General features: G+C 44.6%; 1 protein-coding gene across 1 annotated transcript; it reads left to right on the top strand.

Annotated features, from left to right (window-relative positions):
• Positions 1 to 7,249: 7,249 nt before the first annotated feature.
• LOC124665078 lies at positions 7,250 to 11,845 on the top strand. The gene is made up of 2 exons (XM_047202480.1): positions 7,250 to 8,182; positions 11,316 to 11,845. Exons 1-2 carry the CDS (start codon positions 7,257 to 7,259, stop codon positions 11,494 to 11,496), a joined length of 1,107 nt encoding a protein of 368 aa, XP_047058436.1. The 5' UTR covers positions 7,250 to 7,256; the 3' UTR covers positions 11,497 to 11,845.
• Positions 11,846 to 12,695: the final 850 nt, after the last annotated feature.

Genomic DNA, 12,695 nt, shown 5'->3' with positions numbered 1-12,695 from the left:
GGATCGAAAGAAAAAGGTAAGTGACCAAATATGAGGTGCCAAAAATAATTCAAGAAAAGAAAGTTTTATAGTACATAGAGGATGACATGCGGGTCCCGATTAGCAGCGAGCGGTATCACCGTTTGAGAGGCGGCAGGGGATCGAAAGAAAAGGCAAGTGACCAAATTTGAGGTGCCAAAAAAACTCCAAGAAAAGAAAGTTGATTGCACATAGAGGATGACATGCGGGTCCCATTTAGCAGCAGCGGTCTCAACGTTTCCAAGGCGGCAAGGGATCAAAAGAAAAAGGAAGTAGCCAGAAATCAGGGGGTCAAAAAAAATCCAAGAATAGAAATAATTTTGGTTCATAGAGGATGACATGCGGGACCCATGATCCTGCATCGTAAACGGCTCGATCGGAGAACGTTGAACGAGATGGCGCGATCGAGAAAAAAAAAATGCCAGAGAGGCTGCCATCTGGGCCCTACATCCCTCGGCGGTGCGGATTTGCGTTGACTCGGCCGGCGAACCCGAGAATTCGCGATGCACCACATCCCGGGCCACCATATGCGACGTTTTGGCCGCTTTCGTCGGGCTAGGTGGCCTCAAAAACGAGAAAAAAAAGTTTTGACATGCACCACGGAGGGACCAAAATCGTCGGCCATGGTACACCAGCAACCACGGCGCGACTTCAACTTCGTCGGCCATGGCAACTTTTCTTGTAGTGTACACGGAAACTCCTATTTTTCCAGATGACGAAGGAAGCCAGAAGGGGGAGCTGAGGAGGGCCGCCATGGGCCCCCCTCACAGGCCGGCGCGGGCCCTGCCCTGGCCGCGCCGCCCTGTGAGGAGGGGGGCCCACAACCCCTCTCGCCTCCTTTTCTTCGCGTATGCCTTCGTCCCGAAAACCTAAGCCAGAGGGGGTACGTCGCGAAGAGTCACAGCCGCCTCTGCGGGGCGGAGAACACCAGAGAGAAAAGAGCTCTCCGGCGGGCAGGAATCCACCGGGAAATTCCCTCCCGGAGGGGGAAATCGACGCCATCGTCACCGTCATCGAGCTGGACATCATCTCCATCACCATCACCATCATCTTCATCATCATCACCACCGTCTCCACCGCTGCACCTCGTCACCGCTGTAGCAATTTGGGTTTGATCTTGATTGTTTGATAGGGGAAACTCTCCCGGTGTTGATTTCTACTTGTTATTGATGCTATTGAGTGAAACCGTTGAACCAAGGTTTATGTTCAGATTGTTATTCATTATCATATCACCTCCGATCATGTTCCATATGATGTCTCGTGAGTAGTTCGTTTAGTTCTTGAGGACATGGGTGAAGTCTAAATGTTAGTAGTGAAGTATGGTTGAGTAGTATTCAATGTTATGATATTTAAGTTGTGGTGTTATTCTTCTAGTGGTGTCGTGTGAACGTCGACTACACGACACTTCACCTTTATGGGCCTAGGGGAATGCATCTTGTACTCGTTTGCCAATTGCGGGGTTGCCGGAGTGACGAAACCCGAGTCCCCGTTGGTATATCGATGCGGGAGGGATCGCAGGATCTCAGAGTTTAAGGTCTGTGGTTAGATTTATCTTAATTACTTTCTTGTAGTTGCGGATGCTTGCAAGGGGTATAATCACAAGTATGTATTAGTCCTAGGAAGGGCGGTACATTAGCATAGGTTCACCCACACAACACTTATCAAAACAATGAAGATTAATTAGCCGTATGTAGCGAAAGCACTAGACTAAAATCCCGTGTGTCCTCGAGAACGTTTGGTCATTATAAGTAAACAAACCGGCTTGTCCTTTGTGCTAAAAAGGATTGGGCCACTTGCTGCAATTGTTACTCTCGCACTTTATTTACTCGTACTTTATTCATCTCGTTACATCAAAACCCCCGAATACTTGTCTGTGAGCATTTACAGTGAATCCTTCATCGAAACTGCTTGTTAACACCTTCTGCTCCTCGTTGGGATCGACATTCTTACTTATCGAAGATACTGCGATACACCCCTATACTTGTGGGTCATCATCATGATCTAAGCAATACAAGATGCATAAAAGGATTAACATCACATGCAATTCATATGTGATATGATATGGCCCTTTTGTCTTTGCGCCTTTGATCTTCATCTCCAAAGCACGGACATGATCTCCATCATCAACGGGCATGATCTCCATCATCGTCGGCGAAGCGTCAAGGTCAATGGCGCCATCTTCAAGGTTGTTCTCCCATGTAGCAACTATTACAACTACTTTGAAATAATACTTCAACATGAAATTCAAAGACAACCATAAGGCTCCTGCCGGTTGCCACAATACAATAATGATCATCTCATACATATTCATCATCACATCATGGCCATATCACATCACCAAACCCTGCAAAAACAAGTTAGAGGCCTCTAATTTGGTTTGCATATTTTACGTGGTTTAGGGTTTTCGAGTAAGATCCAATCTACCTACGAACATGAACCACAACGGTGATACTAGTATTGTCAATAGAAAGAGTAGATTGAATCTTCACTATGGTGGGAGAGACAGACACCCGCAAAGCCACTTATGCAATACAAGTTGCATGTCGAGCGTGGAGCAAATCTCATGAACGCGGTCATGTAAAGTTAGCCCGAGCCGCTTCATCCCACCATCCCGCAAGATGCAAAGTACACGAACTAAAGACAACAAAAACATCAACGCCCACAAAACCATTGTGTTCTACTCGTGCAACCAATCTATGCGTAGACACGGCTCTGATACCACTGATGGGATTCGTAGCATAGAAAACAAAAAATTTCCTATGGCAAGAACGAATAACAAGCCAAGATGCAATCTAGAAGATGGTAGCAACGAGAAGATCATGAGACTAACCCTCGAAGATTTCCAAAGCCTACGAGATTAGATCTCGTTGTTGCAGAAGATGATCACTTGCCGCTTTCAAAAGCGCGTAGAAGATCTTGATGGTGCCACCGTCGGGCAGCACCTCCGTGCTCGGTCACACGTTCGGTGTTGATGACGACGTCCTTCTCCCCGTTCCGGCGGGCAGCGGAAGTAGTAGATCCTCCTCGGAATCCCGACAGCACGACGGCGTGGTGGCGGTGGTGGTGGAGATCTCCGGCAGGGCTTCGCCTAAGCGCTACGGGAGGTGTATGAGGAGGGGCGGGTAGGGTTTGGGGAGAGGGGGCAGCTAGGGCACCGGCCTAGGTGCCTCTGGTTGGTGCGGCCAAGGTGGTAGCAGCCCCCTCCCTCTCGCCCTCATTATATAGGTGGAACCCCAAGGGTTAGCCCTAGAATCCGAATAAGAGTCCAACTCCCAAACCTTCCAAAGGGCCAAACCTAGGGGGAGTGGGACTCGCCCCTTTCCCTCTTTACTTGGCCGGCCAAGGGTGGTGGAGTCCACCATGGACTCCACCCTCCCACTTGGTTGGCAAGTTAGGGTTGGTGGAGTCCAACCGGGACACCACCTTCCATGGTTATTTCTTCCGGAAGGTTCTAGAACATTCTATCTCCTTCCATAAATGCACCGGATCATTTCCAAACATGGAAAGTGACTTCCTATATATGAATCTTATTCTTCGGACCATTCCGGACCTCCTCGTGATGTCCTGGATCCCATCTGAGACTCCGAACAAAATTCGAACTCCATTCCATATTCCATATCTACTTAAAACGACATCAAACCTTAAGTGTGTCACCCTACGGTTCGTGAAGTATGTAGACATGGTCGAGACTCCTCTCCGACCAATAACCAATAGTGGGATCTGTAGATCCATAATGGCTCCCACATATTCAACGATAACTTAGTGATCGATTGAACCATTTACATACATACCGATTCCCTTTGTCACGCGATATTTTACTTTTCCTAGGTTTGATCATCGGTATCTTCATACCTTGTTCAACCTCGTCTCCGACAAGTACTCTTTACTCGTACCGTGGCATATCATCTCTTGTGAACCAGTCACATGCTTGCAAGCTAATCAGACGACATTCCACCGAGAGGGCCCAGAGTATATCTATCCGTCATCATGATGGACAAATCCCACTCTTGATCCATATGCCTCAACTCGTACTTTCCGAATACTTAATCCCATCTTTATAACCACCCATTTACGCAGTGGCGTTTGATGTAATCAAAGTACCCTTCCGGTATAAGTGATTTACATGATCTCATGGTCGAAGGACTAGGTAACTGTGTATCGAAAGTTATAGCAAATTGAACTTAATGACGTGATCTTATGCTACGCTTATTTGGGTGTGTCGATTATATCATTCATCTAATGACATAACCTTGTTATTAATAACATCCAATGTTCATGATCACGAAACCATGATCATCTATTAATCAACAAGCTAGTTATACAAGAGGCTTACTAGGGCCTCCTTGTTGTTTACATAACACACATGTATCAATGTTTCGGTTAATACAATTATAGCATGGTATGCAAACATTTATCATAAACACAAAGATATATAATAACCACTTTATTATTGCCTCTTGGGCATATCTCCAACACATCATCAGCTCCACCACGGGATGCACCTCTTCATTAACATCCATAGCACCTCTCCATCATCTCCCTGCTGTAATCGCTTGGCAAACATGGCTCGTATTGCAATCTATCACTTTCCCATGATGTATTGTACTCCCTCCGGTCCGTAAAAAATGTCGGACGAGCCTTTTTACCAAAAGAACCATGTACTTATATGTTCCTCAACCCGCACTCCTCTACATAATAACTTTTGGTCGCATTAATTCATTGGCACGCATTAATGTGGAGAGGGAGACGGGGCCAATACCATGCTCGACCATGAGAAACCATTCCAGGACATGCCATAAATGCTATTTTGAAGGGTTTAACTGCAAAACATAATGAGACTAACAACCTGCCACTTTTTCCGGACCGGAGGGAGTACCTCTATGTCTTTGTTTGAGTAGTGGCTTGTTCTTGGCAATTGTGAGAAAATTTATTGATGGTTGCATATAAGTATTTTTTCTTCCATAATGATCTCTTGTACTGAAATATGAGTGCACACATATGATGGGGAACGGATGAGGTTGTCACCGTTGCATGATGATAGGAGGAGGCACAGCTGGAGTTTGACAGAAACCATGTTCCAATTCTTAGATATTCATGTTATATTAATTCATGGTTAATCAACCGGGGAGGGTGGGGGGGGGGGTAACTATGGTGACCTTTAAATTTACAACGGTGGTTGGACTTTATGTCTTAATAATTCCCTTGTTTGCTCTTAACTGACATTCGAATCAATCACTAGCTAGGGGTGTATTTGCTTATATCTATGTCTACACCTATCTATGGCTTATCTCTAGAAGAAACACTAAAAATACTATGCGGAGCTTCACTACTGTGACAACCGCATAAATAAAATAGAAATTTGCCTGAACATTACTCTCTTGAGTTACTCCACTTTACTTCACCTCACTTTACTTTAGTTTTCTTACATTAGTTTTACTCTTTGCATTTTATTTTCATCATTCATACTTTTATAGCAAAAAACACTTCACACACACACATTATAGATGCTAGCTTTGCATAGAACTATAGAAGGCAATATAAGTGGGTTATAGGGCTTTAAAGAATAGATAGTTTACCTTCAGCTCCTCGTGGGTTTGATACTCAAATATTTATCAAATTGTACTACGGTGATCCCCTGCACTTGGAGGTTATCATCGGGGCGGCGGTCCCGGATGAGTTGGTGTGATGGCCGTGGTCTACTGACCGATTGCCTTGTTAGCCTAGGCTACGATTTCCTGGTTCGTGCACTTTTATATGGCACTTTTTCTTAATTAATGGATAAAACAAAGCTTCCGTCTTCTTAAAAAAATTAAAGTATTATGGTTGAGAACTATCCTGACTTTTTTAGATAGAAATTCTAACCTTTTAATCATGGACAAAGAGGAAAAGAGAAATCATGAAGAAAGTAAGAGACATGAAGATGAGTCATGCCGACCAGATTGAATTACTGCTGAAGCGTTACGAGACCAAGGCGATTGGACCTCGGCTCGTGCCTCCTGGGCCATGGAGGCGTGAGTGGATCTCGGCCCTCGTCGGTGGGAGGGCTCCGCTCCCTATTTTGAGGGCTTCGTTCTTCATTTTTATGGTCAATGTTTGTAGGGGCGGCGCTCAGGTGGTGGTGGCGGCGTCTCGTGCAATAAGGTCTCCTCGGCTTCAACCCCATCTCGGCGGCAACGTCGAGAGGCTTGTGGGAGTGGTGTGGTCTTCGAGGATTTCATCTGGCTGTGGGGATCTTCGGATCGTCAAGGAGCTTCATCGGCAATTCTTCCTTCTTCTTTGTCTCTGGGACGGATGTGGTCTTTTTGACCCGTTCGGCGACTTCCCGTCCGCAACCAACAACGTCAGGCCGACTCAGGCAGGAACGGCAGCGGCGGCGCGCCGTCGACACGGTCTGGAGGTTGAAGATGAAGGGATTCTCAAGAATTTTGTTGTAATTTTCGTTTTTCTTGGAATGCTTTGTACGTTGTTTCTTTTAATGCCAAAGTCCTATTCGCAAAAAAAGAAGATGAGTCATGCTATCGTGGCATGGGGTTCATTTCGTGTGCAGATAGTTTCATGATCGTTAAAGCGATATATCACCTGACATGACACATGTAGACATAGAATCAGTTACTACTTATTTCATGATCTTTACCAAAACCTATAAATTAGATTTCTTACTTGCAAAAATAACAGATATGCCTTTTTGTTTCTGACTTCCCAGACGGCATTGAAGCCAGGTGGCAAGAGCGACTAGCCGCATTCCGCCGCCGCAGTGTACAACAGCACTATAATAATTTGGGAGAGTGCAGAGCGGAGTGCCATCTTCAAGCCTGGAACCCCAACTCCGCGGAGGCTCCCAGATTCCCAACACACAAAAACCCTCGCTTTTCCCATCCACCCGCCCCTACGCCGGCGCACCGCCTCCCGGCCGCCGGATACGATGGCCTCTGCCTCCCAGGACAAGCTCGCCGACCTCCCCAGCGACGAGCTCGTGGCCTACCTCTTCGATTCCTACCTCAAAGCCAATTTCGAGGCGGTCGCGCGCATCCTCGTCGAGCGGGACCGCAGGAACGCCAAGCTCGGTGCGGAACTGGCCGCCGCGCTCGCCGATCTCGACGCACTGGCCGCGCGCGGGAGGGAGGCCACCGAGGTCAAGGCCAAACTGGAGGCCGCGCGCATCGGGGATCGACGCCCTGCGGGAGAAGTACAGGGCGCTCCTGGACGCGTTCCTCCCGCCGCGGTACGAGGTCGACGAGATGGCGCTCACCATGGTCGAGGCCGCCGTCTCGGACACGGTGCATCGGGACGACTCCCGCGTTGATGACGAGGAGGCGGAGGAAGGCGAGGTGAAAGGCATCGACTTTATTGACCTCTCAAGCGATGAGGAGGAAGAGGAGATGGCCGAGGGGGGCTCCGAGGAGGAAGATGAGGAAGACACCGAGTCGCTGAGCCAGCGCATCAAGCGAATACGGGGAGATAAGCCCGGGAAGTTGGAATCAGGGAAGGTTGATGTGCTGGGGCAGAGCAATTCGGTTGGTACATTGGGTAATGATCAGCAGAAATCTTCGTCTGCAAGGATAGAGGGGATGGTGTCAACATCTGGGAAGATGGCCAGTAAGCCTGAAGATTCAAAGGTGGCAGCTTTCCTGCAGGAGAGCCCAGTTGTGAAAACAGAGAATTTTGATGGGGGAATGCCCAAGACAATGCTGCTTCCTTCCCAAGGGCCTCTTGCCAGCAGCGCTATACAAGAGGGTTCTTCCAAGATTGACTATTGTAAAGCTGGAATTGGCGGCAAAGGACAATCATCTGATGGTGCTCCAGCAAGGGGAGTTAGTCAGCTATCGAAGGGGATTGCGGAAACGAACAAGACACCAGCGGTTCAATCATCAGCCAAATGCGGGAACAAGGAAGTTGGGGCTGAGAAATGTGCATCTCTGTCTATACCAAGTGAGGGACCGAGGATAACAAGGGATGTAGTTCCATTTGAACCTTGCAAGGAAAGCAATGCCTATGTCCAGGTGAAAAGGGAGATGAGCTCCTTGCCTTCAGAAATCACAAGTAAATGGGACTCTGAAGCACCCGTGATTAACTCATTGTTCGACGAGGAGATCTGTATGCAAGGTTTCTGTGCTCTTTACCGCCAAGGAAAATTAGCAACTGTGGATAAACGAGATGAATTCAGGTATGTGAAAGTTGCATTCGCTGAATATTAAAAGGAATCTGTCATTGTTGCATATTTTGTATGTATTTATATCATGTCTTTGTTTAGCCATACTAGTAGTCAACCTTACATGACTTTTAATTGCGGTAAGCTTTAGAAATTCGAAATATTGCAAATCCATGGTAGTATTAGGAATCAGAACTGACCTTGAGTGGATCTTTGAAATTTAGCAATAGAAAAAAAAAATTATAGGGAGACTGCCAGGGATAAAGAGACAAAAAGATTTTGGAAAGCCACTTAAAATAGATTGTCTTTGCAAATGTGAATGGCCATAGCTTTAGAAAACAGGAGTGCATGACAATATTGACCACCTAGTACTACTTTATAGCTCATAGCAGCTATATGGTGATGTATGTCGTATTTGTTTGTTGTTCATTTAATTAATAAGTAACAGGTTGACCCGTGCATTAAAGCTTCTAGAATTACTTTATATTTTTAGCCTGCAATGATGGACTTATGTATACATGATCTCCTTCTGCTTCGTCAATCTTAAATCTGAAGCGTTATTTCTAATCTGAACCGTTCATGTTGTTGATTGATCGGAACCCTGTGCTATAATAATATAATAATATATCATCTCCTTCTGCTCCCTCAATCTTAAATCTGAAGTGCTATTTCTAATCTGAACCATTCATTTTGTTGAGTAATTGGAACTATTCCTTTACTGTTGTTTTAATAATAGAATAGATAGATACACACAGTCCCATTGCTAATATGTATCTAGTCCAAATCCCATAGATCATTCTGTTACATTTTTTGTCTTCAATATAAAATTGAGAAATATACAGAAAGTAGATTCTTTGTTGTTGGGGAGATATAAAAAATCCTATGTATGGTAAATTTCATTAGGTTTTTGTGGATAAGCAATCGATGGATTTTGATTTCTGAAGAATCAAGGAGTAATAAAGAGCTAAATAAGAGGCAACTGAATAATGAATGTAGAAACTGGTGACCAACATTGAGTTCACTTTGTATATTAAGAGATCCACTAATGTTTAATGTTCCTCTTAAAACTCAGCAATAAAAAAACAACTCCCAAGGGCAAACAGAATGCGCTGAACCACCGCTTGATTAGGCAGTTCCTTACATGGTGAAGTTCTAGAAAAAATTCAACCCCAGGGAACACATAAGCATGACGAATATCATAATATCACTTGCCTACACAACTCATGCCTCATAACAACACACCTCTAAGTCACTTCGATATTAAATTCTATTAGTACCTAGTATAATCTTGAGTGAGGTCTGGCAGAAAGCAAGTTTTAGCCATTGTTGGCTGAACTATAGTTTTTTTGTTTAATAATACAATTCGCCTAGAACTCATTCCAAACTGAAGAGACTACATTCCTACAAGTTTGGCCTGAAAAAATAATTATTTCCCGGATTGATTAGAGCCCCTTATTTGGCCTTTTTTGACAACTTGAAAATCTGACCAAAGTTCATCTGAACTTAACAAAAACCGAACAACTTTTTAAAGCCAGTCCAAACGAACCCTTCCTTCCCCACGCCAAAGTGTACGCGGCACACTGATTGAGCCACTATAGACTGTTCGGCTTTCTTTTTTTCCGGAAAAGATTCAAAATCTGATCGAACTTTGCGCAATTCTCACAGTTTATATTAAAAAAAATTAAGTTCTGTACAAGCCCTGAATATCCTGTAAAACAAAGTCTCAGAGAGTGTCTCAGCCTAGTTAGTGACCATGGATCAGCCATTTGTTTAGCTCGACACTTTTCACCAAAATCGCTGTAGATCTTACATAAACTCACAAAGTTCTTTGACTATGCACTGGGCCGCCATCGTAGACACTGACCCGTGGGAGTTAATCTCAAAGATGGATCTGTCGGTAGTAGCTCGTCTTAAAATGTAGTGTCTTCTACATAAAACCTTATAACTGCTGTTCTACCCGAAAAAATCATCAGGCAGCAGTAGTGTGTATAATTTTCCCAGTAAAACTGGGGCCTAATCCATGGCTCTGTATCGGATATTCTGTATATCAGCCACTTCTTTGTTTCTAACAGATTCAGGGCTTTATATAGTTTTGTACCTGCATCTAGGCATCAGAACGGCTGCCTGCCTAGAGTGCCCTATAGTGTCTACTATCAATGCAGTGGTAATCTCTCTGTGCAGAAGACATGAAGTAAAAAATTGCCTTATTATCTTAACTACTGTCCAATGCTGTAGTGACCTGGGTCCCAAGGAAGCAGATTGAGAGCCTCCTGGGAACACCTGAATTGATCTTGCCGGGCAACAAGTATTTCCACGAACTTCGCAGTATGACCATAAGTGGAACATCAAAGTCATCATTTAAGCACCTTTGCCACCGCCTTCAAGTTTTACCTAGAGCGCCCAAATTCTAAAATAGTGTCTAATAGATGCAATAAATAGCTTAATCCTTTACCTTGGTATTGTCTTGCATGAACAGAACTGAAATTTACCTCCCAAGCAATTCTCCTACAAACCCCTGCTAATCTATTTAAAGAAATTGTAGTAACAATTATTGCCACAAGGAAGATCATGAGCGCATTCCAGATGCAAACCCTGTCGGTGGATAAAAATTGGTACATTTAGTGTGACTGAAAAACAAACATGAGGGTACTTGTTTGATTTATTGTCCTTTACCATCCGTCCCACACAAAGAATAATCGTTCTCCAAAGCTCGGCTGATTGTTTGAACTTCTAGAGGTAAGTATGCATGATAACAGTAGGTTCTGCAACTCCCACAATCAGCAGTGGTTGTTAGGTGTTCGCCATTACAAAACGTATGATGCCACATAGAGGACTAGATGCTCATGCCTCATCTATTGTCTGAAACATGAAAACAAAATGTCACTTGTCAGTAATTGTGCCAAATAAGGTCCAGACTTGTTTATGCCTTCCTATAATGTAAAAATTCATGAATGAAGAAAATTGTTAGTATTCATCTGTACCCATCTTGGAGACGATATTTAAGATGCAGGTATCTAATATGTTTTCGTTCTTATATTTTCACAAGTACCATATGCAACCACACATAAGGATACATGTATGAGATGCTACATTGCTGGCTCATTTATATTCATATCTGAAACTACTTGTTTGCTGTTGGGCATTTCAGGGCAAATAAGTTGGCGGAATTTCTTTTGGGTGGTGATCTCCAAGGACCGATGAAAAGAACTGTTGAGGAACTAAAGAATCAAGATGCTACAAATGTGTATTTTCTTCAGAAACTTACACTGGATTGCTCTGAGCAGGTGTATGGTATCTTCAGGAACAAAGAAGATCCATACTTCTTTTGACAACAAGGAAACATTATGCAGAGATGCAGATGCCACAACTCTTTATATAGAAGGGTATATTTTGGTGTGAATGTGCAGGTGGCACCGAAAACCAAGCAGTATTGACCATCAATTAGCCGCCCACTAGGTCCTCCTAGTCCTGAAAACATGTTTCGAACGTACAATGGAGCATTGACATGCCTCTCATGCTGAAGAAGCATCTGAAGCGCAACTACATTTTTTTTTTGTTATGCTAAGATTGGAAATGTCGGTGCCTCGTAGTATCTTCTGCATGAATGCATGATGTAGTCTGCCTCCCTTGCAGAGGGCCTCTAAGAATCCTCTAAGTTGTGAATGTTGGTAACTGATGTTCATATGGTTGTTTCTGTGCAATGCAGAGAGTATGGCTGCTTACTCAAAATCGTTCCAGGTTGCATGTGTTGCTTTTTATTCTTTACTGCAGGAGGTAAGTCAGTTTACAGCTCTGGGGCCTGGAATTTCAACATGTTGCTATGCTGCACCTGCCTTGCGCTTGTTCGCAGTTAGCTTTCACTTCTTTTCTACGTTGTCCTGTAAGATGCGTCCGAAAATGAACCGAAATGTTCTATACAGGGCATTACTCTTCCCATTTTACCAAGTTGGCACATTCAAGGCAGACTTATTTTCTGTTTCATTTCTTTGGGCTGACCTTTTTGCAGTTTCAGACTGTCAGGTCGTGCGCAGCTTCTGCCTAGCGTGACAAGGCTCCTCAGCATGCTCAGGAGCAGTCCAAGGTGAACTATAATCCCCTGATATCTGGGCAACAAATTCAGTCCCACGGATCTAGTCTGCAACTTTTTTTTTTAGAAGATCTAGTTGACGTGATTGACTCAAACTCCTTCCATATTTGAGTATTTCGGCCAAAGCAATACTTGACGGATTCATAAAGTACATAGGACAGTTCTATGAAGGTTCTAGAGGTGCCCAAGAACCCTTTGATCAAAGGGGCATCTTCTCTTTCTTAATAGATGGCCTCATTTTGCTGCTCTCACAGCGAGCCACGTCACCGGAATTAAAATTTCACGTATACACGGCCGTACTCGCACACACGCACACGCCCGATGACCCCAACGCGCGCTCGCCAGCCGCACAAGCACACGCCCGATGGCCCCAAGGCGCGTGGACCAGATGGGCCAACACCGGCCCATGAACCGGCCGATTCGCTTCCTCTTCCTCGCGTG

This window comes from Lolium rigidum, chromosome 6 (genome assembly GCF_022539505.1).
Source record: "Lolium rigidum isolate FL_2022 chromosome 6, APGP_CSIRO_Lrig_0.1, whole genome shotgun sequence".
NCBI lineage: Eukaryota > Viridiplantae > Streptophyta > Magnoliopsida > Poales > Poaceae > Lolium > Lolium rigidum.
This window is presented reverse-complemented; position numbering and strand designations above follow the sequence as displayed.